Source organism: Scleropages formosus, chromosome 2 (assembly GCF_900964775.1).
Source record: "Scleropages formosus chromosome 2, fSclFor1.1, whole genome shotgun sequence".
NCBI lineage: Eukaryota > Metazoa > Chordata > Actinopteri > Osteoglossiformes > Osteoglossidae > Scleropages > Scleropages formosus.
In genome coordinates this window covers 16,372,620-16,396,252 of record NC_041807.1, presented here as the reverse complement: position 1 = coordinate 16,396,252, position 23,633 = coordinate 16,372,620, and the positions used below count along the sequence as shown (strand labels likewise).

General features: G+C 55.0%; 1 protein-coding gene across 2 annotated transcripts; it reads right to left on the bottom strand.

The window, feature by feature from the left end:
* Positions 1-9,165: 9,165 nt before the first annotated feature.
* On the bottom strand, positions 9,166-23,566 carry LOC108931406 (NUAK family SNF1-like kinase 1). Of its 2 annotated transcripts, none has more exons than XM_029249533.1 (7): positions 23,159-23,566; positions 17,225-17,345; positions 14,717-14,868; positions 13,929-13,994; positions 13,501-13,620; positions 11,773-11,905; positions 9,166-10,323 (listed from the first exon to the last, which is right to left on the bottom strand). In XM_029249533.1, exons 1-7 carry the CDS (start codon positions 23,372-23,374, stop codon positions 9,257-9,259), a joined length of 1,875 nt encoding a protein of 624 aa, XP_029105366.1. In that variant the 5' UTR covers positions 23,375-23,566; the 3' UTR covers positions 9,166-9,256. The 2 variants fall into 2 exon arrangements, with proteins under 2 accessions (XP_029105366.1, XP_029105370.1); XM_029249537.1 differs by lacking the exon at positions 23,159-23,566 and adding an exon at positions 20,289-23,147.
* Positions 23,567-23,633: the final 67 nt, after the last annotated feature.

Below are 23,633 nucleotides of genomic sequence, written 5' to 3'. Positions count from 1 at the left end.
ACCCATCACCCCTTGCTGCACTCCACGCAAGACTCCCATTAACACCACAAGGGCGTGTTGCTTCATGCTTAAGTGCTGATATCAGGGACTTGGAATGTCTATCAGGGTCATGTGTGGACGTTTCGTTGCACCATGGGACAGTTTCCAGCATTTATCAGTGACATGTGACCTATCCCAGTGCTCTTAAATAAGGAGAAGTTGAAAATATGCTGAATTTTATAGGAGTTTAAGGTCTGACTTCAATGTTTCAAATGTTTGGTGGACCTTTTTCATTTTGGCTCATTTCGAACTGGACTTTGACTTAACCCTAAACTATTGTTCTCAATCCCTCACAGGCACCCCTGCCCCCATTCTGGGTCCAGTCCCACTACCGTTCTACCCCAACTCCCCATCCCACCCCAGGCACTTTTAACTGTTTGAAGCTTCTAATATCCTTCAGCTGTCCAGAGGAAAGATGAAAAGACCCCCCCTCCCCTGACCCTCCATCTCTCGTGTTTTCTCCCCCTTTCACTCTTCTCTTCTCTTTGAGCTTTTCTTATTTTAGTTTCCTGCCCAAGAACTTCCTCTTCTGTGATACTTCCCTCACCCCCATGGTCCACCTTAATCGCTTTCATTTTCACCCCCTCCCTCCCCATTTCCCCAGACAGGTTTGGAGGGTTGCGTGCGATGGGGATAGAGGGTAGTCTTTCATCGGGCGGCCCAAAAGGGAGAGCACGGGAACAGAATGGGGGGAGGGGGTGCTACAGAGTATCTGCTTTCAAAGGGCCATCTTTTCATTTGTTTTCCCCCAACATTTCATCGCAAATTAGAAAAGGGAAAGCCAGTAAAGCGGTCCAGATGGGCACCAGTCCTGGAAGGAAATAGTTAAGGGATAGCTTACCTGTTGACATTAAGCAATGGCTTGGTACCCCTCAAAATGCAGCAGCTCATGAAGATTGCTATCAGCGCTCAACGGCAAAGCGCCGCTCAGTAACGACTGCCGTCTGCAGCGCGCTCAATCCAGAGCTCGTCTGAAGTTTCCCGAAACTCTATACCTCCGACAGCCTCCTCTCCCCATTCTTGAATGGCATCGGAAACCAGATGTCATATCGAGGGTGTCCCCTATTTAAATTCAGCAAATAAACACACAGATGCCGCACTAAGAGCGGCTCTGATACTTCTCTCTTTTTCTGAAGGATGACAAACAGATATGAATGTCTTTGCTGAAGCTCAAAGCAGCTATCATCCAGGTGGTGGCACCCTAAGTCATAGGTTCCTTAGCATCTGTGGTACAAACACAGAGGCACAAATATCTAGTGCTGTGGGTGGGTAAATAGATCTAAAATGTCAAGAAATTACCTCAGTAGTTAACACTTCATTACCATATGCTGCATACTGTTTTATGAGGTCTTGACTGCCTTTGATGGGAGCAGCCCTTCTAGCCATTTGGAGTTGACATTAGGGGACCACCCTGGTGGTACATCCAGACAGCTCTTCCCCAACCTGCCACAGGGTCAGCTACCCCAAGATATCTTCACAGCTTTCATTTTTTCATCCTTTGCATGGCTGTCATTAACTCACATCTGTCACTGTCTTTCACTCTTACAGGGGGTGTGTCTTAGTTGTGGTTGACCACATTGTTGACTGTCCCCAGGTCACTATGAATAAGTGCTTTGTTCAAGCACAGGGGAGGACATTAAGTGAGAGAGTTATGATTACCAGGGTGGATCTGACCGAGTGGGACCCAACATTAATGGACATCAGTCTGCTTAATAGGACTGTGAATCATGGTGGCTGAAGGTTGGGGCCATGGAGGGATGAGTTAGCGATGTAGTGACCTGAGGATAAAGCAACAAAGTACAAGAAGTAGGTGACACAGAAGCCTGTCACACAACACAATAATCTTCCCACAGTTTCATGCCAAACTCACCCCTTTCCAGCATTTTCTATTGTACGCCAGCATTTCCTAAAATAGTCAAACCATCAGCAAGAGTTCATGCAGCAATAACACCTTCACTAACATTTCCAACAGCGCCGCTCCCTTCCCAACATTTCCTACAGCCTTGCCTTTTTCCAGCATTTTCTCCAGTCCTGTTCCTTCCCAACATTTTCTGCAACTTTTCCCCAACATCTCCTCCAGTGCTTCCCAACATTTCCTACAGCCCTGCCCTTTTCCAACATTTTCCCAAGTCCTGTTCCTTCCCAACATTTCCTGCAACTCTTCCCCAACAACTCCTCCAGCCCTTCCCTTTTCCAACATTTTCTCTAGTTCTATTCCTTCTCAACATTTCCTACAGCCCTGTTCCTTCCCAACATTTCCTACCTCCCTGTAACTGAGCAGAGTCGGAACAGGGGATGTAGGACCCAATTGCTTGATCGTTTATTAAACACTGAAGGGGCGAAGTAGGTCTCACAGTCGGGGGCAGGCAAAGGTCCAATCCGATCCACGAATGTCGTAACAAAGAGGATCCGGAGATGTGGTCAGAAGGACAAAGCAAAGGGTCGTAGCCATGGGAGATGAAGAGTCGGGAAGGTAAGAGAGGAGGAGAGAGGCAAGAAACAGGACAAGTAAGGTCGAGAGGAAGATGAGAGTGCCGGGGGGGGGGGGGGGGGGGGGGGGGACTTGTCTCTTACAAGATTCCGCAACCTTGGAGCAGTGGTAAGGTGCCCTTTATACCCCACTGTGCTGATTACTGCCAGGTGCTCGCGTCAGGGTGCGGTCGTGGACGTGACACTCCCAGCCCTTTTCCAACATTTCCTACTTTTTCCAAAAATTCCCTACAGCACTCCCGTCCCACCAATTCTTACGGTGGTTCCCTTTTCTCCCCGCGACATCCCCACATTCTGTGTTTTTGTGGACAATAAGGTCATAAGGGACAAGAGAAACAAACGCTTGAGCTCTGGATGCAGTACACCGGAGTCTCGGCATTACACAGAGCCACGGCACTGTAAAACGTGCAGGGACGAGAGCAGCTACACATCTGAATGGGAATCACCCATGCAATCACCTATCTTTCTGAACGCATGTGTGCACCAGCTGCGTGTTATTCTTCCAGTTCACAACATTTAACTTCGTTTGAAAGGAAGGAAGCGGACAAGGAAGAGCAAGTTAGAAGGCAGCGGTATGAGACTGCGATCCCAGGAATTGTGACCCAGAAAAAGGCAAAGCAGACACAAGTGGAAACCAGAGGAATGAGCGCCAGCTGGATAAGCATTCAGCGAATTTCACTGCATTTATACTTAAAGGGGGAGGGGAGGGCCTCTGAACAAAACCAAATTGAAGGATGAGCTAAAACCAGCATTGCCCGGACGGCGTGCAGCCAGGAAGAGGTCCCGGGAGGCAAAAACGCTGCACTTCTGAGTCTCGGCCAAGCGCGTTCGCGCCGCGGGAAGAGGAGCGAGACTGAAAGAGAGGCTTAATTAAGACGGGCCATCCAAATGCCACAATGTCCGTCCGCCTTCCCCCCTGAGCCACACCCTTCTTCCTGTTGTCGTCGTGTCGCCGTCACCTGTTGCCGTGCTGTCACACGGCCCACCCCGTGCCTGCAGCATGCCTTTTTTTTTTTAAAAAAACATTTGGTTCTGAAATTACCGGAGAAATGCCTAAACTCATCAAATCCCTATAATAAACCCAAACTGGCTTTGGTGTCACTTGTTTACAATAACATCCACAAAAGGAAATGGTGAGACACTCATCGTGTGGCTCACTGGGAATTCAGAACCTTCCTTTAACCAGAAGGATGTTCCTCTGCACTCTGGAGCGTGGGGCCTAATTCTCCTCGGTGTAGCAGTGTCAGCTGCCACCTCAGACTTAGAGGTTGCAGGTTCAAATCCCACCTCCTATTGCAGTACCCTCAAATTACATGCTCACCCTCCATTGTTCCAGTAAACATTACCTTGCTGTATAAATGGGTAAATAATTTGCTAAATCAATTAATGGAAATGATGTAAATGAAGCCTGATGATTTAGTGCAGGGCATTTTTGAGAGTGAGACTTTGTCTGCTATGCTGTACCTTCATAGCGTTACCCTTGAATACAAAGCAAGCAATGCAGTAGAAAGCAGGACATTCTAGATGTATAGAGTGCAGCGTAATATGTTATCAGTGTCGGCCTAAAGTTTTGCGTGTGTGCGCTAGCAGAGCTCCTCCCGGGAGTCTTCCTCACCTTGAAACCCCAGAGAAAGTGTACACTAACACCCTTGTTCTGGTTTACTGGAGTCTAGGATTTTTGAGCACCGCGCACAGGAGGAGCTCCGCCATCACCGACAGGTGGGCCGGACATTGACCCCATACACCAGAACCCTGTCTGTTGAAAGCGACGAGGTGGTCCGGAGATGAAAAAAGAGAAACTTCCCATTAGCGCCAGTTATTTTCATTGCGTGGACCACACACACGCTTACCCACACTCAGACATGCAAAGATAATCACGCACCCACCCAGACATGCAGACAAAGCAACACAGCACATGCGCGCACACACCAACCCATACATGCAGACATAAACTCTCGCTCTCACACACACCCAGTGGAACATAAGAAGAGCTGGAGGAAAAAAGAAAAAGAAGACACGTGCACTTTCTCCGTTTTCCCCCGCCCCGGGCCCCCGGGTCCCCTCCCCCACCTCGCCTGGACTCCAGCTCTTATTTAGAAGCGAGCGCCTGTAATCAGAGGCCGGGCCTGGCAACCCCGAGCTCTGGCCCCGCCGCGGTTTGAGCGCAGGCCAGGCATTCCTGAAAGCACCGCGGGGCGGCCGTGTCGACGCAGCTCCGGCCAGAGAGCGCACCAATCCAGAATAGCTGCTCCGGGGCTAAAAATAGCGTCGCGGACAGGAGGCCGGGGTGGACGGCTGGAGTTGGGGGGAACGGTGGCACGGGTTTGGGTTCATACTCATTCACAAAGACATTCGAAAATGCAGGAAAAACTCTACTCGTGTTCCTTAGAAATAACACCGCTAAGGCTGGAGATCCGCACTTATCCCGGACTCCACGGGCTCAAGTCTCCAGATCCCGCTTTGAGCGTTTCCTTTCCTGCTACGGATGGACGGATCGACTTCCGACAGCCTCCCGGCCGTGGGTGCGGGGCGTCTTACCTGGCCCCGGAGCCAAACACGAGGAAGAGCGTTTGGCGGCGTGCGCGGCCTGTCCTGACGTTCGGATCGCGGAAGCGCGCCTCGTTTAAGCCCTTCGCCGTCCTTACCTCGCCATCCCCACCCCAAATCTCATAAAACATGACTCAACCTTCCTCCCCGCGTTTGGGCCCCGTATTCCCAACACTCTTCGCATCGCTCTTTGTCCGATTCCCCCCCCCCCCCTCCTCGCACGAAAGGAACGTAACGGAAAACTTAAAAGCTGCTTTTGATGCTTTGGGATGTGTCCCCCACCCTTGTTATGTTGGCACCCCTTTCTCCCAGGCTGTCGCAGAGGGCGGCTGCCGCGAAGACAAGGCGACAGGCTGGGTTTTGAACCCCCTCCACCTCCAACTCGCAGAATCAGGGGTGTCCCCCAAACAAACGAATTCCATCTCCAGCAGGGGCAGCGGGGGTCTGACAGCTGTATTTCATTGGAAGGTTAAAAGAGAGGCAGATTTTTCAAGCAGTTAAAAAAAATAATAAGAAAAAAAAAATCATTAAAAATTGAGGTCAGCCATGCGGTCTGTCTGAGAGGCTGGTAAAATGTTTTACTTTAACTTTTAGCTGTAAGCCAAGAAAATACTGCCCTGGATTCCTCCAAGAGCAGCAAGGAGAGCAGCGGATGAAGACAGTGAGAATCGGAGCCCAAATGTTGTTGGTTTGAATCCCACAAGGGGCCCTGCAATAGTACCCAAGAACCAGGCGTTGTAAGCATTCCATTAGAAGAAGCAGTCCGGTAAAAAAAAAAAAAAAAAAGTTAAAATTACATGTTTTGGTAGGCAATTCAGCAGATTAATAAAAAAAAGCAGTAACAAAATGAATACAAGACAATAGGAAGAAAGACATGAGCGGAGATGAAATGATCCATTTATTTGAATCAGTACTACAGTGGCACCGTCATGATGGAAACCGGTCTTTCGCAGCGAAGAACTCGGGCTTACCAGGGTAACACACCCTATTCAGTGATATAATAGCCTTAAACACCAGTCAAGGCCGTTGTCATATTATAAGAGTATGGATTAAACCTATTACAATACAAAAACTGAACTGCCTTCAATCCTGCCACTTTTTTTTTTTTTTTTTTATTTAAAACTTACACCTAGACATGGTGTTTAGTTATAATATGAACAGGGTAGCATTACATCGAATGACATGGCTTTACCACCAATAAATAGAAAAATAAAAAAACAATGATAATATCATTATTATTATAATACCTAAACATTATAGTAACGCTGAAGGCTGAATTCAGAAACCCCTCAGCGGACCAGGTTTACAAATTGATACCAAAAATAATAGTCATGGCATTAACAATGATATTAATGAACTGTAACAAAATACAGAATACTTTAAATAACATAGTATTACTATTGTTACCATAACAATATCCAGTCAAGTTTTCCTAATATTAGACTTCCTCCTACGGAACATGCACCTGTTATTTCCAGTACGGCAGAGAGCGAGTTTCTTTTTTTGTTTGAACAAAACCCGCCCCAACCGAGCGGCTCTACGATACCAGGGGCGAGTCGGACGGACACGTCACCTCCGGCCCCTGGAATTCGGTTACCTGCCATTCATCGTCTCTGTGAGCACGTCTGAATGGCTCTTTATGACTGCTTCAGGTGTGAAGCTCAGTCAACGCATGGGGGAGGGCATAATTAAGGGTTCCTCCACCCATATCATCTCCCAAATTACACCGGGGGGGGTTGGGGGGGGGGTCCGCTGGCTTCTCTGCCTCCAGATAAACCAGACAAACTCCAGAAAACTCGACTCCTGCCATAAAATAAAGCAATACAAAGTTTCTATATTTTGTAGAATCAAAAACAGAAGCACTATTAAAACAAATACTAACATAGTATAATTTCATCACTGTAAATCCAGTTAAGAACAATACAAAACCAAATACAAGACACCAGGAGTGTTTTTTTTTTTTTTTGTGTGTGTGTTTTATGTTTGTCATCTTTTTTTTTTTTCTTTTTTTTTTGAACCCAAGACCTCGCGACACAGACCGACCTTACCAAACAGCGCCCAACTCACGCCGGCTCCCTCCAACAGGCCCTTTTACGTGCGTGGCGTTTCAGAGCGGAACCACCAATAGGGGACAGCCGGATGACGCGCGCGGGGCCCTGCGGTTCGGACGCCTCGATCGCCTCCGCCGGGCACCTCGGCGGCACGAAGCTCCCTGGAACTCACCTCTGTCCTGGAGAAACACCTTCCACGTGGCTGGCCACCAGCGGCGCTGTGCCGGGAACCACGAAAACAGTCTTTGGGCCAGATGGCCAGTCCCTCAGACTCCTGAGCCCCCCCCCCCAGGCGGGGGGTTATAAAAACAGCACGCTATACCCTTAGCTCTTTGGTGTATTTTTAAAATACAATCGCTCGGTTGACGCTGCCCTTCCGCAAGCGCCTCGTGACCGGCACTCGCAGGCCAGCCCTTTGGTTGCCCAAATTAAAGCTCTGCTCCCTCTTTGGCTTCTAAAACCTGACTTTCCGAACTCTTCCTGCGCAACACACTCGCATCCCTCACCCTACGTACATCGCGCTCTCTCTAGCCTTATCGACGTCAAATCGTCCCGTCCGGGCGAAGGGGGCGACCCGAGGGCCCAACGGGCTACCGACGCGTCCCCCTCCGACGGACGGGTCAATCGGCACACGCGGCCACCGCGTCTCTCAGCTCAGCCGTCCTTCGCTCTCCGCCCTTCTGCGGAAAAAAAAAAAAACAAACATTCTTTATCCTCCCGAAATACATTCGTTGAACGCTTGCACACAGACGCGACCGGAGTCGGAAACACGCTTTGCGTAGCGGCGCAGCTCCGAGACGCCCGGTGCAAACGCAGCCCTGCCAGCCCTGTGAAGCACATCCAACTGGCCCCGCTGTCCCTTCCCGGAATAAACGGTAACTCTCGACAGTGACGGGCCAAATGGCGGAACCGGTTACCATGTTTCCCCTCCTGGCTCCCTTAATCGCTTTCCAAAACGCACCCCCCCCCCCCACTCCCCCTTTTAAAGGGGGTTAAACAACTCCCGAAACATGACGAGTGTTTCCACATAGCAGGCAGCCCCCCGCAACGTTTGGCCCCCTTAAATAAACCAAAAAAAAAGAATTTAAGGGGAAGCAGTTTGTTTTTGTCTACGGCATTCCAGGCGTGTGACAAACGAGAACAGTTTTTTTTTTTTTTTCTTTGTGCATCTCCATCTGTTCGCAGAACCCAGCGCGGTACGACTGGGCCGAAGGCGTCACGTGAGCCGCGGCGCATCGGGATGCCGCCGCCGCCGCTCGGGGCCACCCGATCTCATCACGGTCCCTACCTACCCTCAGCTTCACTTTAACTCTCATCCCGTCCACGGTCCTCTGCAACAACAGACGCCCGGCAAGTCACGCGTCCTCTCGGTCCCGGGCCTCGACATTCATGGAACGAACCCGGCATCCCTCTCCGCTCCCAGGAAATGACGTACGCTATCAGATAGGGCGAAAAGGCACTTCCTACAGAGGTCACACACGCCCCTCATGCCACACACCTTGTATATATGGGACACAGATTTGTCCTTTTCAAGTCACGCACGGCCTCACGTATTACAGGCGAAGCTGTTCTGGCAAATCTGATATGCGGTTAAATAACGATCATATATGTCGGTTCCACAAGAGGACTGGGAGCACTGGGCTCAGGACGAGTCCGGTAAACCCAAGGACGCCAGTTCCACATCATCCAATATAAGCAGCGGAACAATAAATAGCAAAGAAGCGAGACCCTGGTTCGGCTGTTGGGAAGGAGACGGCAGAAGCACGCACCCCGCGAATCCTAAGGCGCGTCGGTAAACTCGGCGCGGCTCTCGGCGCACGCGCGCTTCCTCCGTCCTCCCACTGCGCTCTTCTGCACATGTAAACATTTGGACACGGCTAACGTCTCTCTGCTGGGAGGCAGGCTGAGGGCTGCCGTTTTACACAGGGGCGTCTGCTGGAGGGTGTGTGCGCGTGTGCCTGTGTGTGTGTGTGCGCGTGAGAGAGAGAGACTGGTGCAATTCTCTCCTTTCATCCCGCTTGGAACAAGCCAGCTATACACCAACTGCGTGCGTCACGAGCACGTGCACGCACACAGACGCACTCGCGCGCGCACACACCCCAGCCGCCCCTCGTCGCCTCCGCCGTCCGCTAGGCCAGGCTGCTGCCGATGTCCAGGGCCTGCTGGTACACCTGGGTCATGTCTTCCAGGTCACCCAGCAGGGAAAAGCTGCCATTGTCGCCCGGGGATCCCCGGGCCCCACGGTTCAGCTTGCCTCCGTGGAGGGACGGCGCGGCCTGGAGGCCCCTGAAGCCGGACATCTGGAGCAGGTTCTCGGCCGAGACGCAAGCCCTGATGCTGGGCCGAGGGGCGGCGGGGGGCCAGTCCGGCCCGCCGAAGGACGTGCTGGAAACGCCGCCGCCGTCGTCGCCCGCTATGCTGGAGGGCCGGCTCTGGCTACGGGAAAGGCCCGAGTCCCCCGCGGGAGGCTCCCCGGGGACCCCCGCGGCAGGCAGACCGCTGTAGGTGGAGTACTTTCCGTTGCGTTTGAGGATACCCTTCCTGCCGGTCATCCTCTTAGACGGCGAGCTAGCCGCTAGGGTGAGCGCGGTGCCCCCCAGGAGCTCAGCAGACTCGCTGCGCTCGGGGGAAGAGTAGTAGCCCGATTCCCGCTGCTGGCTGTTCTTCAGGATGCCCTTCTTCGGGAGGGTGGGCACCATTTTCGCAGGCGAACCACCAGCCAAGGCCACCTCTTCCTCTTCTCCCTCATCTTCGTCCCGCTCGGGGCTGGAGCACGGCTCGGCGTCCCGCGCGCGCAGGCCCGCCCCCGGCTCCAGCTCGCCCAGGCTGCGGGAGCACTGGTCTCCGCCCGGCCTGGTCTTCAGGATTCCCTTCGGCCTCTTCAGCCCCGGTTTGTCATCCTCTCCCCCCGGGGACACGCCTGCGTCGTTCTCCTTCTTGGACTTCTTCGAGCGCTGTCGGACGAACGCGGGCCGAGGCGGGTCGGGGCGGGCGCTTCTGGCGGCGCGGGGCTCGCTGCGGTTTTGCCAGTCGAGGAGTCGGGCCAGCATCGGAGAGCCGGCGTCCCGCTGCGCTTCGCAGTCGCACACGCTCGTCTTCCAGCCCCAGTTGACCCACCAGTGGTTGGCAATATCCTCCACCGTGGCGCGCCGCTCCGGGTTTACCATCAGCATCCAGCGGATGAGACCACGTGCGTCTGTGGAGACGGGATGAAAACGTCACCTTGCGGGAGCTTGTAAAGGACAATAGTAGAACACAGGCCAGTGCCCCCCCTCCCGCCCCCCTTACGAAAGCAATTTGCTTCTGAAAAACCCTCAGTGAGGTGACTTCCCTAAGTGACGATGCAATTAGTTTCAATGGTAATTAAGCGTTCCCGAGCCCCAAAACTGACACCCGTTCATGACGAAAGCACCAAATTCCATTAAAAGACACAATTCCAAACAGTTTTCGCGACACAAAAAGGCAGCTTCCCTTCATTAATTACTCTACATTATACTACCCGCGCTCGTTCAGCTCTTTCATAGCCGTTATGCACCGTGCGCCGGACAAAATGCTCACGGAAGACATACGTTCATATGATAGTGTCGATGCATTAATTCAGCCTTTAATGCAAACAGTCGGAAGAGTAAAGACAAAAGAAATCGATGAAAACAACGTGCGTGAAGGGACACTCGGCGGACAAGCGGACACGGTTCGGACAGTCCGTACGGGGCCGCGATCACCGAGATTATAAAAGGCCGAACTAGCGAATAAGGGCTGATGGAAGTCGAGAACTTAACGCGGCACAATGCGAACCATAACTGAAGAAGAGTGCATGGTGGCGACTCCGGTCTGCAAAATCCAAACCTGGTCCGCATGAATGCAAAGAAATGCTTCGAAAGCCAGAGTAGGGACATGAACGGAAGCACCTCAAAGTAGATTTTTTGGCGCATCATGGGGTATGAATATTTAAAGACTACACTTAAACTCGCACAGTTCAGAGTTGCGAAACCCTGAGACGCATTCAAACAGGAGCGGCTCGCCCGGAGGCTGCTCCTGGCGTCAGGCGTGCGGACGACCACCCTCTGCCTCTGCCCGTTCCTTCTTTAAAGCGAGGCGCTCCGGCGCTTCTCGTCCTTACCGACACGGAGCTCTACGACGGAGCCGCTCCGGCGTTCTGCGTGGGGTTTGCCGCTTAGGTTTTTCCCTTCTGAATTTTAGCGGGTGGCAGAAGGTTCAAGAGCCCACTGTGGGTTGGCCTCCTGTATCCGCGCGTGTTCTTTCTGCGCCGTGGCCCTAGTCCGTATCCACAGGCCTCCCGCGCTCTCCGTTCGGAGCCTTGTTCTCATTCTAGAAGAAACCCATCCGTACCCAATTGCTCCCGTCATGGTGCGTTTTTACAAGCGCTCGACAGGAAACGTGTTCCAGCGAGGAATCAAAAAACTTGGAAGCAATAAGTTTGGGGAGAGATCTGAAAACGATTATGCCGCCGAAGAATGGCTGCAACTGACCGAAAACAACGCGGCGAAAACCACACGCATCCGAGCCAAAAACGAAGCCCAAAAGTTTTAATCGCTAATCCAGGATGTGGGGCGAAGCGGCGGTAGCGGGTTTCGTGGTCGCGGGCGACGAGCTGCCGCGCTGCGGAGGCGCGCGGGGTCCGTACCTGACGACTGCGTGGGCTCCCGGTACTCCCCGTTGCTGATCTGGCGGATGAGGTTCTTGTGATTCCCCCCATCGAACGGCATGGTCCCGTAGACGAGCGTGTAGAGGAGCACGCCCAAGGCCCAGCTGTCCACCTGCAAACACGCCACACGCACGTCACGCCGCGTCATCAAGCGCCTTGTAGGTTGGGAGCGAATCGCTCGGCACATTTCGACGCCGAGACGCCATCCTTCTGCCGGCTTCTACACGACACATCGCCAAACACCCATAACGCGACAAACCAGGTGACGGCCCGAAACCTCGACTCTGAGGGATTCCGGGTACTCGGCGGACTGAACGCTCCACCTAAACGTGCCTACTGGATGGGCGGCGCTGGCGCTTCACGGCTCCCGAGCCGCATTCAGACACAGGTACAAATCCGGTCGACCGTGCGGAGTTTGCACGCTCTCCTGAATTTCGCCTGGGTGCTCTGGTTTCGTCCCACAGCCCAAACGCGTGTTCAGGTGAACTGGGGAACGTCCACTTTGCCCATAGTGTGCGTGCTCCACCGCTCCGCTTTATGTGCGAATGACCGTAGTGAGTTTAGTGCAGTGCAGTGCAGTGCAGTGCAGTGCAGTGCAGTGCATAACACGGTAAACCACCTTGGATAAAGCGGTAATCTAAATAATAGTTAGCAATCACTGTGCGTCACTCGACAGAAGTGTCTCTTAAGGGAATAAAAGAGAAAGTAAGGGAAAAGCACCGACCGTGTGGTAACCAGACAGCCCCAGCGCCCGGCGAGCAACTCCCCCTCTGGGGTCATCCCCACCCGAGGGGCCTCATCAGGCACGCCGAAGGCCAGGGCTCGGGAAGCCCGGCCAAGGGTTGCGTGTGTGAGAACATCCTTCGGGATGGAGCGCTCGCAGCGGGGGCTTCCTCGAATTTGTCATCTTTTCGGGGAGTTGCAGGAACGGCAGGGTGGGGCCTATTGTGCTGCGCCTTGTTTTGATTTCCAGCGTTATCTGTAATTTGCGGGTTCCCCCCCCTCCCCGCCAGACCTCTAATTCTGATAACTATCTGCTGTTTTTTCAGCCCCTTAGTAAATTATGGCAAATCAATTCAAGCGGACCGTGTGACTTTTCTCCAAAAATAACTTTCACAGGGAAACAGAAAGGCCCTCAACAATAGGTGCGCTCGGAAAAATTACGTAATGCGAAAATATCTGAAGAATTAGCGCTGCCGTTCAATGGAAGTCACCATTCCTGGGCACTTAGGTCATCCGCCGCTTGGCCCCGCTACTCGGCGCACATCTCTGTTCCAGTACTACCCGCTATCGGAAGGCCCGTTTTACGCACCGGTCCTTCTACAAACAGACCGGCGGTTCTGCGGGTGTACGCGGCACTCAACCTCACGCGCCTGGCACAGCGAGTAGCGCTGCTGTCCTACAGCGCCTGGGTGGTGCGAGAGGACATGGGTTCGACCCCCGCTCAGTCTGTGTGGAGTTTGCATGTTCTCCCCGTGTCTGCGTGCGTTTCCTCGGGGTGCTCTGGTTTCCTCCCGCAGTCCAAAGACATGCTGTGACAGAGAGAGTGTGCTCCACTGGTGCGTGGATGAGTGACCCATTGTGAGTGGTGTATCTAGCAGCGTAAGTCACCGCGGTGAATAAGGTGTGCGGCCTGATAACACCACAGAGTTCGTTGGAAGTTTCTTTGGAGAAAAGCGCCTGCTAAACGAAGTAGCGTAAACGTACCTCCGGACCGCGGTACGGCCTCCCGTTGACGATCTCGGGAGAGGCGTAGAGCGGGCTGCCGCAGAACGTCTGCAGGAGCTTGTCTCCGTGGTAGCGGTTGGAGAGGCCAAAATCGGCGATCTGCAGGGGAAAGGAAAACGGAGAGGCTTCCCGTGAACTCCGGCGTCAACTTCCGCAAGCTCCGCCCACGCAAGGACGGACTGCGGGTCAGCCGCGGCCTGCGGTGCCAGCACATCCTGAGTGTGGACGCCCTGTTCCCGTACTGCACCCTGCGTGCAGCGGCACCTTCTCGTGGCACACCCGCTACCACCGCCCCGCCCGCATTTCCTGCCCACGCCCGCACCCCGCAGGACAGGAACGCCAGCGGTCTGGGCAGGAAGGCCGAGTTCCAGCCAGCTGGCGCAAAAGCGGGCCGCCGCCGATCTTACCTTAATGTTGCAGTTTTCGTCCAGCAGCACGTTTTCCAGTTTCAGATCCCTGTGCACGATGCCGTTCTGCAAAGAGCACAACGAACCCGATGGTCAGAACTCGCGAGACACCGCAACGACTCGGTGGGCCCCCCCCCCAGCAGAGCGACGCGGCCGAGCAAATGCCCCCCGGCGTTCAGCCGGCGAACCGCCGACAATCTGCGTTCCATTCGAGAACGCCCGCCGCTGCGGTCTTTGTGATGTCATCGACAAGGGTTCCGCTTCGACCGCATGCGCGCCTCATGGCCCGTGCCGTTTTTAATTACATGTGAAAGTAAACAGTGCTCTCGCAAGTCATCTGGCGAATGGGCAAACTGCATTGTGACTGCTTTTTTTTTGTTTTTAAAACAAAAAAAAAAAAAAACCCAATCATTAACACGTGGGACCGGAGACCGGAAACACGGCCGGTTCAGAGGAGCTCCTAATGACTGCGGTCGCGAACACTGCTGTTAACTGGTTCACCGTGGGCAGGAGCACATGCGCGCCGCAGTAAATGGTGGCAGTCAAGCATACGTATTAGCGCTCGTTTCGATGGCGCGCTCATCCCCCGCGCACGCTTCCACGCCCCGATGACTGCCGAGGTGACGTCAGCCGCTCTCCAGCCGCGCGGGGAAGGAGCGAGCCCATCTCCCTCTGGGTCTGGGTCTAACTAGCAAGAGCGAGGGCCAGGAGGGGGGAGCCGTCGTTCGGAGCCCGAACCGCCGACGCGGGCCGCCACGGACTTTGAGGGTCGGCCCTTCGGCGCTCACCTTGTGACAGTGGTGCACGGCGGAGACGATCTGCCTGAAGAAGCGGCGCGTCTCGCGCTCGCCGAGCCGCCGTCGCTCGCTGATGTAGTCGTACAGCTCGCCCTTGCTGGCGTACTCCATAACGATCACGATCTTGTCCTTGTTCTCGAACACTGCGGGGGAGAGAGGAGGGCGAGGGGGTTAAACGGGCTAGGCCGAGCGCTCTGGCCGCGCGTTTGAGGGAGCTCCGGCCGGCGCGAGGCGATTCGCACGTCCGTTTCGCGTCACCGATCGAACCCACGGCGCTCGCGCGCCCATCGGCCGCGGACGCCCACGTTGAAAGGCGGAGGGACCGCGGACGGGCTCCCTGTGCCGCGACTTCCTGAGCCCGAACGCTCCTCCCCTCGTAACAAAACGGCACTTTCCACACCGACACGGCTTGACTCACGATTATGACTAAACGGAGAAACGATGATCCGGCGGCAGCTGTTCCGACCGGGGTCCGCGACGTCGGTGCGGCTGAAGCCCGGGGCCGAGCGAGTCGCGGCGAGCGCAAACCCGTCGCGGCTCGAACCCTCCTCCACCAGGTCACTTCCCCGTCGCAGACTCGCGTCCGCTCGCGCCGCTTTCCCGGTACGTCGGAGCTGCTCCAGGGCACTACAACCGGCGCACGTCGGAGCCCTTCTTACGGCTTTCGGACGTTACCCGACGGCCCGCGGCGAAGTACCGCGTTGACTCCGCGCTGAAACGCGACCTAGACTCAGAGAGGCATCTTTGCGGGGAAAGAACTCCGCAGGAAACATACGAAGCCCATCAAGACACCCGAGCGACTCGAGATTTGAGTAAACTTCCGACGTAAGCAACAATAAAGACGGAACAAATCCTCTTTACTCCTCAGTCTGGGGACAACCGGTGGTGTAGCGGTTAGAGCCGCTGGCTTTAGACCCCAAGTCACAGGTTCGATCCCCACGCCTTCCGCACACCATAGTAGCCTTGAGCAAGGTACTTACCCTAAATTGCTCCAGTAAAGTTACCCAGCTGTATAAATGGGTAAATAACCGTAGGTAGATCAACACTAAGGCCCTTCGGCAAAAAGCGTCAGAGAAACGAGCGAAATGTAAATTTACACATCGACTTATCTGCTGTCCACCATCGACCCGCACGCGTTCTTCGGGATCGATTCTTCCGAAAATAATTCTAGATTCCGAATACCGACGCCTGCCGTCTGCCCGCGGAACACCGTCCCGCGTGTCAAATGCGGGTTAAACTCAACACGCGCGGTGCACGGAGCGACGCTCGCCGTTGCCCCAGGGATCCCAGGAGACAGAACGTGCAGCGGAAGCGAGGAGACGCGGCATTTCTGCGCATAAGAAGGATCTGCTTTTTTACAGCGAGCGACTGAGAAACGAGCCGAGAAGCGCGGAGGAAGCGAGAGGCCGGGTCTCTTCCGCGTCCCGACGGGGCGAAAGTTCGGCGGCCGTCCGGCCGAAACGCCCCGGAGGAGACGACGAGCGAGACCGCGTCGTTTCCTTCGTTTTCGCAGCTCCCTCCGCTCGAGCCATTCGCGAGCGCTCCGAGAAAGGAAAGTGCGGCTGAGCCCAGCGACGGGGTAACGGTTAAAAACCCTTGAGCGGCAGGGCGCATCGGCGGAGGGCAAACAGGAAGACGCGCTACACGCGTTCCTTCTTTGCCGGGAGGGTCAAGTGGTAATAAGGCTGTGGACTGACACGCTTTCTTGGACGGGTCCAACTCAGAGTATCACAGGCTATTGGACCTCTGAGAAACTGAAGCAGTAAAGCAATAAAAATAAAATGATGAAAAATAATTTTTTTTAAAAAAAATGCCAAGATGGGAAACAACAGAATGAATTCAAAGCCTCATTTCAAGGGGAGTTCCTTCATCGCCCCCCCCCCCCCCCGAATTCCAAAACCCAGGGTCCAAGGGAGCGCTCCAGCTGCGGTGCGCTCAGCGGCGCATGCGTTTCGCTTGCGGTGCCGACGCCGTACCGCGCCGACTCGGACCCTCGGAGCCCCACGCTCGAAGAGCGACCCGAGGAACGCGCTCGCTCCGCAAGATCCGCGAGCCGGATTTACGGCGTACAGAAACGACGAGACGGGACGTCGCTCTGGGTGCGGGGCATACCCCGCCCCGCCCCCTACCGCCACACAACCCTCCCTCCATCTCACCAGGGGGTGGGGGGGGGGGGGGGCAGGAGACCATTCCCAGCCAGGCTGCCATAAATGTCAACACATGTCTGGCTACGAGATCAAGACGAGGCCCTAGAAGAAGAGACCCCTTTGATGTGTGGACCACCACCCCCCCACCCCCCAGAAACCCCCCGCTCTGCACTCACGCACACGCACCCACCCGAGGCAGACCAAAGACACCCTCAGACTGACCCTTCCCGACGAGGCAATTTAAAGCACATTCCGGCGCTCTCCACACGTTCGGGCATTCGAGCGCGTAGCCGCTCCCTGCGCCGCGCGCAACTCCGATCGGTCACGGTCCAGGCGGCCGAGGCGCACCGACCTTCGTAGATGGCGATGATGTGGGGGTGCTTGAGCGAGGACATGATCTCGATCTCGCGGCGGATGTGCACCATGTCCTGCTCGTCCTTGATCCTCTCCTTGCGGATGGACTTGATGGCCACCTGGGGGAGCGAGAGAGGAGAAGCGTCAGAGCGTTCCGACGCGCCTGGCACGCGGTCGCCGTATGCAGTCGCTCGCCTGTCCCGTCCCATCCCGTCCCGTCGCTTGCGGCTTCCCTGCTGGAGAAAATGAAGGGTCTCCGTCGCAAAACCTCAAGCACGTGGCGCGTTAATTAAGGGTCGCGCCATGCCACCGCTGCCGGTAGAACCCGTCCCTTACGCTGTCCGAACGGGCGGACCGCGAGCGCCAGCGTGTCGCCGTGACGACGGCAGGCTGCCGAGCGGACTCCGGCCCTGGATAGGACCCGTAGGCACCGCGCTACCGGTAAAGCCCTCGACGCACCCCCAGAGATGGGGAGCTTTGCACCCTGGGGACCGGCAGTCACACGACCTGTCAGCACTGCGCACAACACACTACTTGACACCGATTGCCAACTTTACAGGTGAACGACCGATGGCTTCGGCACAAGTCACAAACATGCATTTACAAGCATTTAAGCGTCTTACAGCATCAAGCTACCTACAATTACTTACACAATGGTACAGTGGAGTGATTCAGAGTTAAGTACCCTGGTCAAGGCTACTACAGCTGGAGGCGGGAATCAAACCTGCAACCTTTGGGTCCAAAAGCAGCACCTCTAACCACTATGCTCCCAGCTGTCCCCTTATACCGTATTATATAAAGCATAAAAATATATAAAAAGTTAACATGCACAAATGCTGTGCTGTATAATAAGGTTTCGTTACATACTTTCATTAGCGCTAAAATACTAATATGCAACAATAATTTAAAGGACATTATTATTTCCAGTTTCGCTTTTTCTTTCCTGCAATGCCAGAACGCTCACTTCACCGCTTGCCATTTTAAAGAAAAATTTACAAACAAGGCATTCCGTAAATAAACATTTGCGTAAATAAAACGCACTTGCCGACGCGCGCTCGCCAGGTCGATAAGGAATGTGGCGCGGCCACTAGATGTTACTACGATCGTCTTTAGAAGCGACTGTCCGAACACCGGGACTCGAGAACGACGCAAGAAACGTAAAAGTTAACGGAACGGCCGTCAAACGTCCGGCTCGTCGCGAGTCGCGTACGTCCCAAGTCGAGGATCACCCGTGCGCGCGTTGCCTAAAGGCAGCCTTCACATTTATTCAGCTGGGTAATTTTTACCATATAGGGTAGGGTAAGTACCTTGATCAAGGGTACTAGAGCGGGAGGTGGGGTTCAAACCCGGGACTTCCGAGGCCAAAGGCCCTGACCGCTACTCCCCCTGCTGACCTGCAGAATTAAGACGGGATCTCTTACTCTATTACCGTCTCTCTCGTTAGTTCAGGCGGAGCTGCGACTAACGGTAAACTTAGCATGCTGGGTAGTCGAACAGCAGCGCGGGTTCCAAGGGAGTTTCTCCTGGGGTGTTACAAATAGCTCCACTTTTTTTTTTTTTTGTGAGCCCGCGGTCAGACGTGTAGCGCACGCACCACATTCATCAGCGCCGCTACAGACTATTGGCTCCATATGTCCCTCAGAGCGTGCGGCGTCCGTAGGCTGGGTAACCGCGGTAACCGAGACCGGGCCCTAAACGGGGCGGGGGAGAGGCGGTCGGTACGAGCCGAGCCCGCGACGGGAAACGGGCTGCCGGCCTCCCGCGTGAGCCGGGCCTTTGGGAGGAAGAGGAAGAGGAAGCAGAGGCTCGCGTCCCGTCGACCGCCGACCGTCACGCTCCGCGTTCGGTCACGGACCGATTAGGACCGGGGGGTTTCGGCTAGAAGAGACGTCCTCGGTTCTGACGGTTTGCGTCCGGGGGATAAACGGAAGCGGAAGATCATCGGATCTGGCTGGCCTGGATTTGATCATGCCCGTGTGCGTGTGTGTCTTATTGAAACACATTCATATGCCCATACACTGTCATCTCCACACAGCTACACTCAGCCAAGACAGCACCGCGGGAACAATTTCTGCTCTATACATGGACACACACACACACACACAGAGCAATCTGTGTAATCACTTATAGATGAGCCTCTGGAACTAATTTGAGGAGCTGGAAAAGGAGACAGAGGGGCAGAGAGAGATTAACAATGGGCACATACAGATGGGGGGCGGGGGGTGCTTAAGTAAAGGGAAAGTGGTAAACAACCGAAGCTCTGCTAGTTAGAGAAAGACTACGACAGCACCCCCCGCTCACCCTCTCGTTCTATGCAGGCCTCGGCGGACCAAAGCGGGATGGCGAGGGACCGACTCTACGCTTCAGAATTAAGAAGAGCGGTTAAGGAACCGGGCCGGTGAACACGCGCTCCACCTGGACTCCCTCGGTAGATTTCCATCCATCCACATCATCGCTGAGATTCCACCGTGAGCATTAACCACTTGTTCGACGCAGGGTGGCGGCGGCCCAGAGTCGAGCCCGGAAGCGTAGGGCACGAGGCAGGGCGCACCTGGGACCGGATGCCAGTCCATCGAAGGACAAGCAAACGTCCGCTTCCGGATGAGAGTGGGCGCAACCCCCGTAGTGCCAATTTACTGGACTCGCGAGCTCATAAGGATAGCAGCGTCTCGGGCCTGCGGTGGCCTCCCGGCCCCGGGCCCCACCTTCCCGCATCGCAGGGCGCCTCGCGTTTGATCCGCGTGCCAGCTGGCGCGGCCCGACGGCGCGTCCTCGGCGTCCGCCTTCGCTGCCAGGTGCGGCTTTGCATGCGGTCCGGCACATGCCACGTCGCCGGAGTCCGGCGCTCCGGCCGGAAGGCCCCCTGCTGGCCGACACGCGCGCCGACAAGCCCGGTGCGCCTTCTCGGCTCATCTCCGGAGAATTACAAACCGTCCGAGTCCGATGGTCTTCCGCACACCCTCCGAGAAGGCGACGCGCTCGTGCACGCCGAGCCTCATTTAAGGATTTACACCGTCGCTGCGCACTCACAGCCCTTGTTTTCTAGTAATTATTATTAATACCTTTCCGGAGTTTTCTACAGCAGCCCTCCTCAGACAGGCGGTGCGATGAAGCCAACAAAACGCGTTAACCAGGATCTATAGCTCCGTCGTCCCTCCTCCGTCTCTGGTCACGAAACAATCAGTTAAGTGCTGCCACGGTGAAACGTGTAGCGGGACCCCCCCGCCCCCCCGCCTCCCCCCATGCTTACATTCACATTTATTTATTTAACAGCAGGTGCGTTTCTCCATAGTGACATCGAACTCAAAGTAAACAGCGATGGATTTCACCAACAGACAAAAATAATGATGCAGACATGCGATTCTTAAAGTACAATCAATTAGACCAATGCCACGGTTTTTGCGCTGCACTTTACACAAGTACCTGCGTATAGAAATGACGGGGGCATTTTTTTTTTTTTTTTTTGATATTGTTGCGCGAGTTTACTGGGCAGACAGGTGATCAGGAGGAAAGCGGGTGCGAGAAGTTTTGTTTTGAGACATTTCTTGAATGGTGAGAAGGACTCAGCAGCTCTGAGTGACAGAGGGAATACATTCCACCACATCAAAGTCAGAAGAAAGAACCTTGAGGATCTTCGCGTCCACTGGATATTAAAGTTTCATGCCCTTTTCATTTCCACTCCAAGATGACCTTACACACACACACGCAAAAACAGGAACACATCAGAGCAACGACTCAAACATTGCCCAACCGTAAGCGATATGGTGTTAAGAGTCCCTCCAGACAGCTGACCCCACACATATCTAGCCTTGATGTCACATGCGTAACTACCGAGCCAGTACATTTAATACTGTGGTACTTCACTGTGTTTTCCACTCTTGGACAAATGTGAGGTTCATGTCTCTCTCCCACCCACACACACACAACACAGGTGAGCACCCCGTATGTTCAGCACTGACTTCACCAGTCGCACCCGGCTCTGGGATTCAGAGGGTTCACCAGCAGACAGCCCCAGGTGCGCGTGCCACATTCATCCAATCGTGGTGCCACCGTGACGCCGGTGACAAAGAGACACCGCGGGCGTCACTGAACACGACACAGGGGGAAGAGCCAGCGGCAGTCAGCCCCCTGGAGGGGCAATTCAAATGCTGACGTCACCCGGTTTACCGGCGACCTCCTTGCAGACGGAAAAAAGACGAACCAAAAGTTGCCCAGAGGACACAAGAAGCGCGGTTCCTGTTGGACAGTCGCAATCTCTGCCGTCGCACTGGCGGGACGTCGAGTGCCAGCTGACGGGGGCATCCTGGTTCCTGAATCACTCCCGCAGCACGTTGGGGCTACAGGCTTCACACGTGCAGCAACCCGTCGGTCGAACCTCGCTCGCTCTCCTCCTCTCGCTGACCGTCCGGGTCACGGTGGTCCAGAGGCTATCCCGGAAGCTGCTGGCACGAGGCCAAGCAGGGTATACCCTGGATGGGACACCGGTCCATTGCAGATGGTTAGTTACGCAAAGCTGATACGGATGCCTGTGAACCCGAGTCACTCTGACACCCCCCCCTCCCCAGACACACGGTCCTCCGGCGTCCTCTTAAAACGCCGATATATCATCATCCCCTGCATGTCAAACAAGGACAGGGTGCACCAGCGGACCGCGGCGTTCTCGACCCGATGCCGCGTTCTAAATGCGGACGAGGCTCCGAACGGCGTCCCGACGCACCGCGGCTCCACCTCCCACCTTGTTAATTTTAGCACCGCGAGTTCTGCCCGATCGCGCCCATCGAGTTTGACATTTCCCCAACCGACGTCACTCTCCATAAATTACTCCCTAACAGGTCTACCGCAACGTGGTAAAGCAAAGTAAACATAAACACCGCATCTTCCAGCAATGGTAACACGCCTAGAGGGAAAGGTAACCAAATCGACCTGGGACCAGAGAGGCGGCGGCGAAGGGGAGGACGCGATGAGCCGACTCGCTCCGCGCTTCGCTCGCGGAAAGTTCTTGCCGTTCCGCCAGATAAGCGCGCAGGTTTCAAATTCTGCAACACGTGGAACTATCACTCAACTTACCGTGGCAATTTTTACCACAACACTGACAAAGCAGCGCTGGTAGGTCGGGCGTGACGTACGTGACAATAAAGACCCCGACGCGGCGCATAGGGAGATGGGCGCGAAGGTATCGCAGGACCCTATGAGTGTGTTCCAAGCGTGTGCGTTTCCTAGGTCTGACTTGGCTCTCGGTCCATCCTTCACGCCTTCCACGTACATGCGGTTTGAACGCGACGAAAGCAACACGGTCCGCACCACGACCCTCGCTGACCTCCGTCCGTTAGGCGACGCTCCCCGCGGCTGCTTCCGATCATCATCATAAAATCGCGCAAGCAAAAGGGACCCAACTTGTCAACAGATGAATTTCAGCGTCAAACACACGCGTGCCGTACGGCGCATGGAACCGCGCCGCAGCCAGGGACAGACCCTCAAGGGGGGGGTCAGGCAGCGCAGCGATCGCAGCCTTTGGACCCAAGGAACCGGGTTCGAATCCCGCCCGCTGCCGTAGTGCCCCTGATCAAGGTGCTTACCTTAAATCGCTCCAGCACAAATGGGTAAATCAGCGCAACATCAGAAGTGGAGAAAAGCTGCAGCTATAAGACTAAATGCAATTAATACACCGTTGCCTCGGAGACTAACGTTCGTTTACCCGACCGCTTTCTTCAAGAAGGCCCGCAGCGCCGGATCACGAGCTTTACGCCGATTTTACCCATTTACGCAGCAGGGCGTTCTCACCGTTCGTTCCGCTTCCCGGTAAGAAGCTACGCCGAGAACGCCTAGAGCAGGAGCGGCATACGCGGCGCAAGATGATAACGCCCCAACCACCGCGCCACCCGCTGGCCGGCAGCAGAGGACCGCGAGCGCGCGGGCGGGCGGGCGGCCTTACCTCGCGGCCCGAGTGTCTCTCGATGGCCTTCTTCACCTTGCCGTAGGTACCCCTGCCCAGGGTCTCGAGCAGCTCGTAGCGGTGCTTCAGGTTGTGTTTGTGGTGGTGCTTCTTGACCCCGGAGCCACCTCTGCCCTCGGGCGGACCTGCCCCCACGCGCGGGGGCGACTCGGCCTCGAACCCGGGTCCGGGGACACAGCAGGCGCCGGGCTCCATCCTCACGGATGCGGGCGGCCTTGATTTGCGAGCGTCGCCCGCTACAACAGCGATACTAACTTACTATCAATAATGTCAATAAATAAATAAATACGGAGAGGAGGATTATGAACGATTACTTTAATATAAATACGGGACACGTGGAGTGAGTGAATGAGTGAGTGAGTGAGTGAGTGAGAGAGAGAGAGAGAAAGAGCGCCGCGGTCTCCGTCAGTCAGTCAGTCAGTCAGTCAGTGAGCCGAGTGTCAGTCAGTCACTC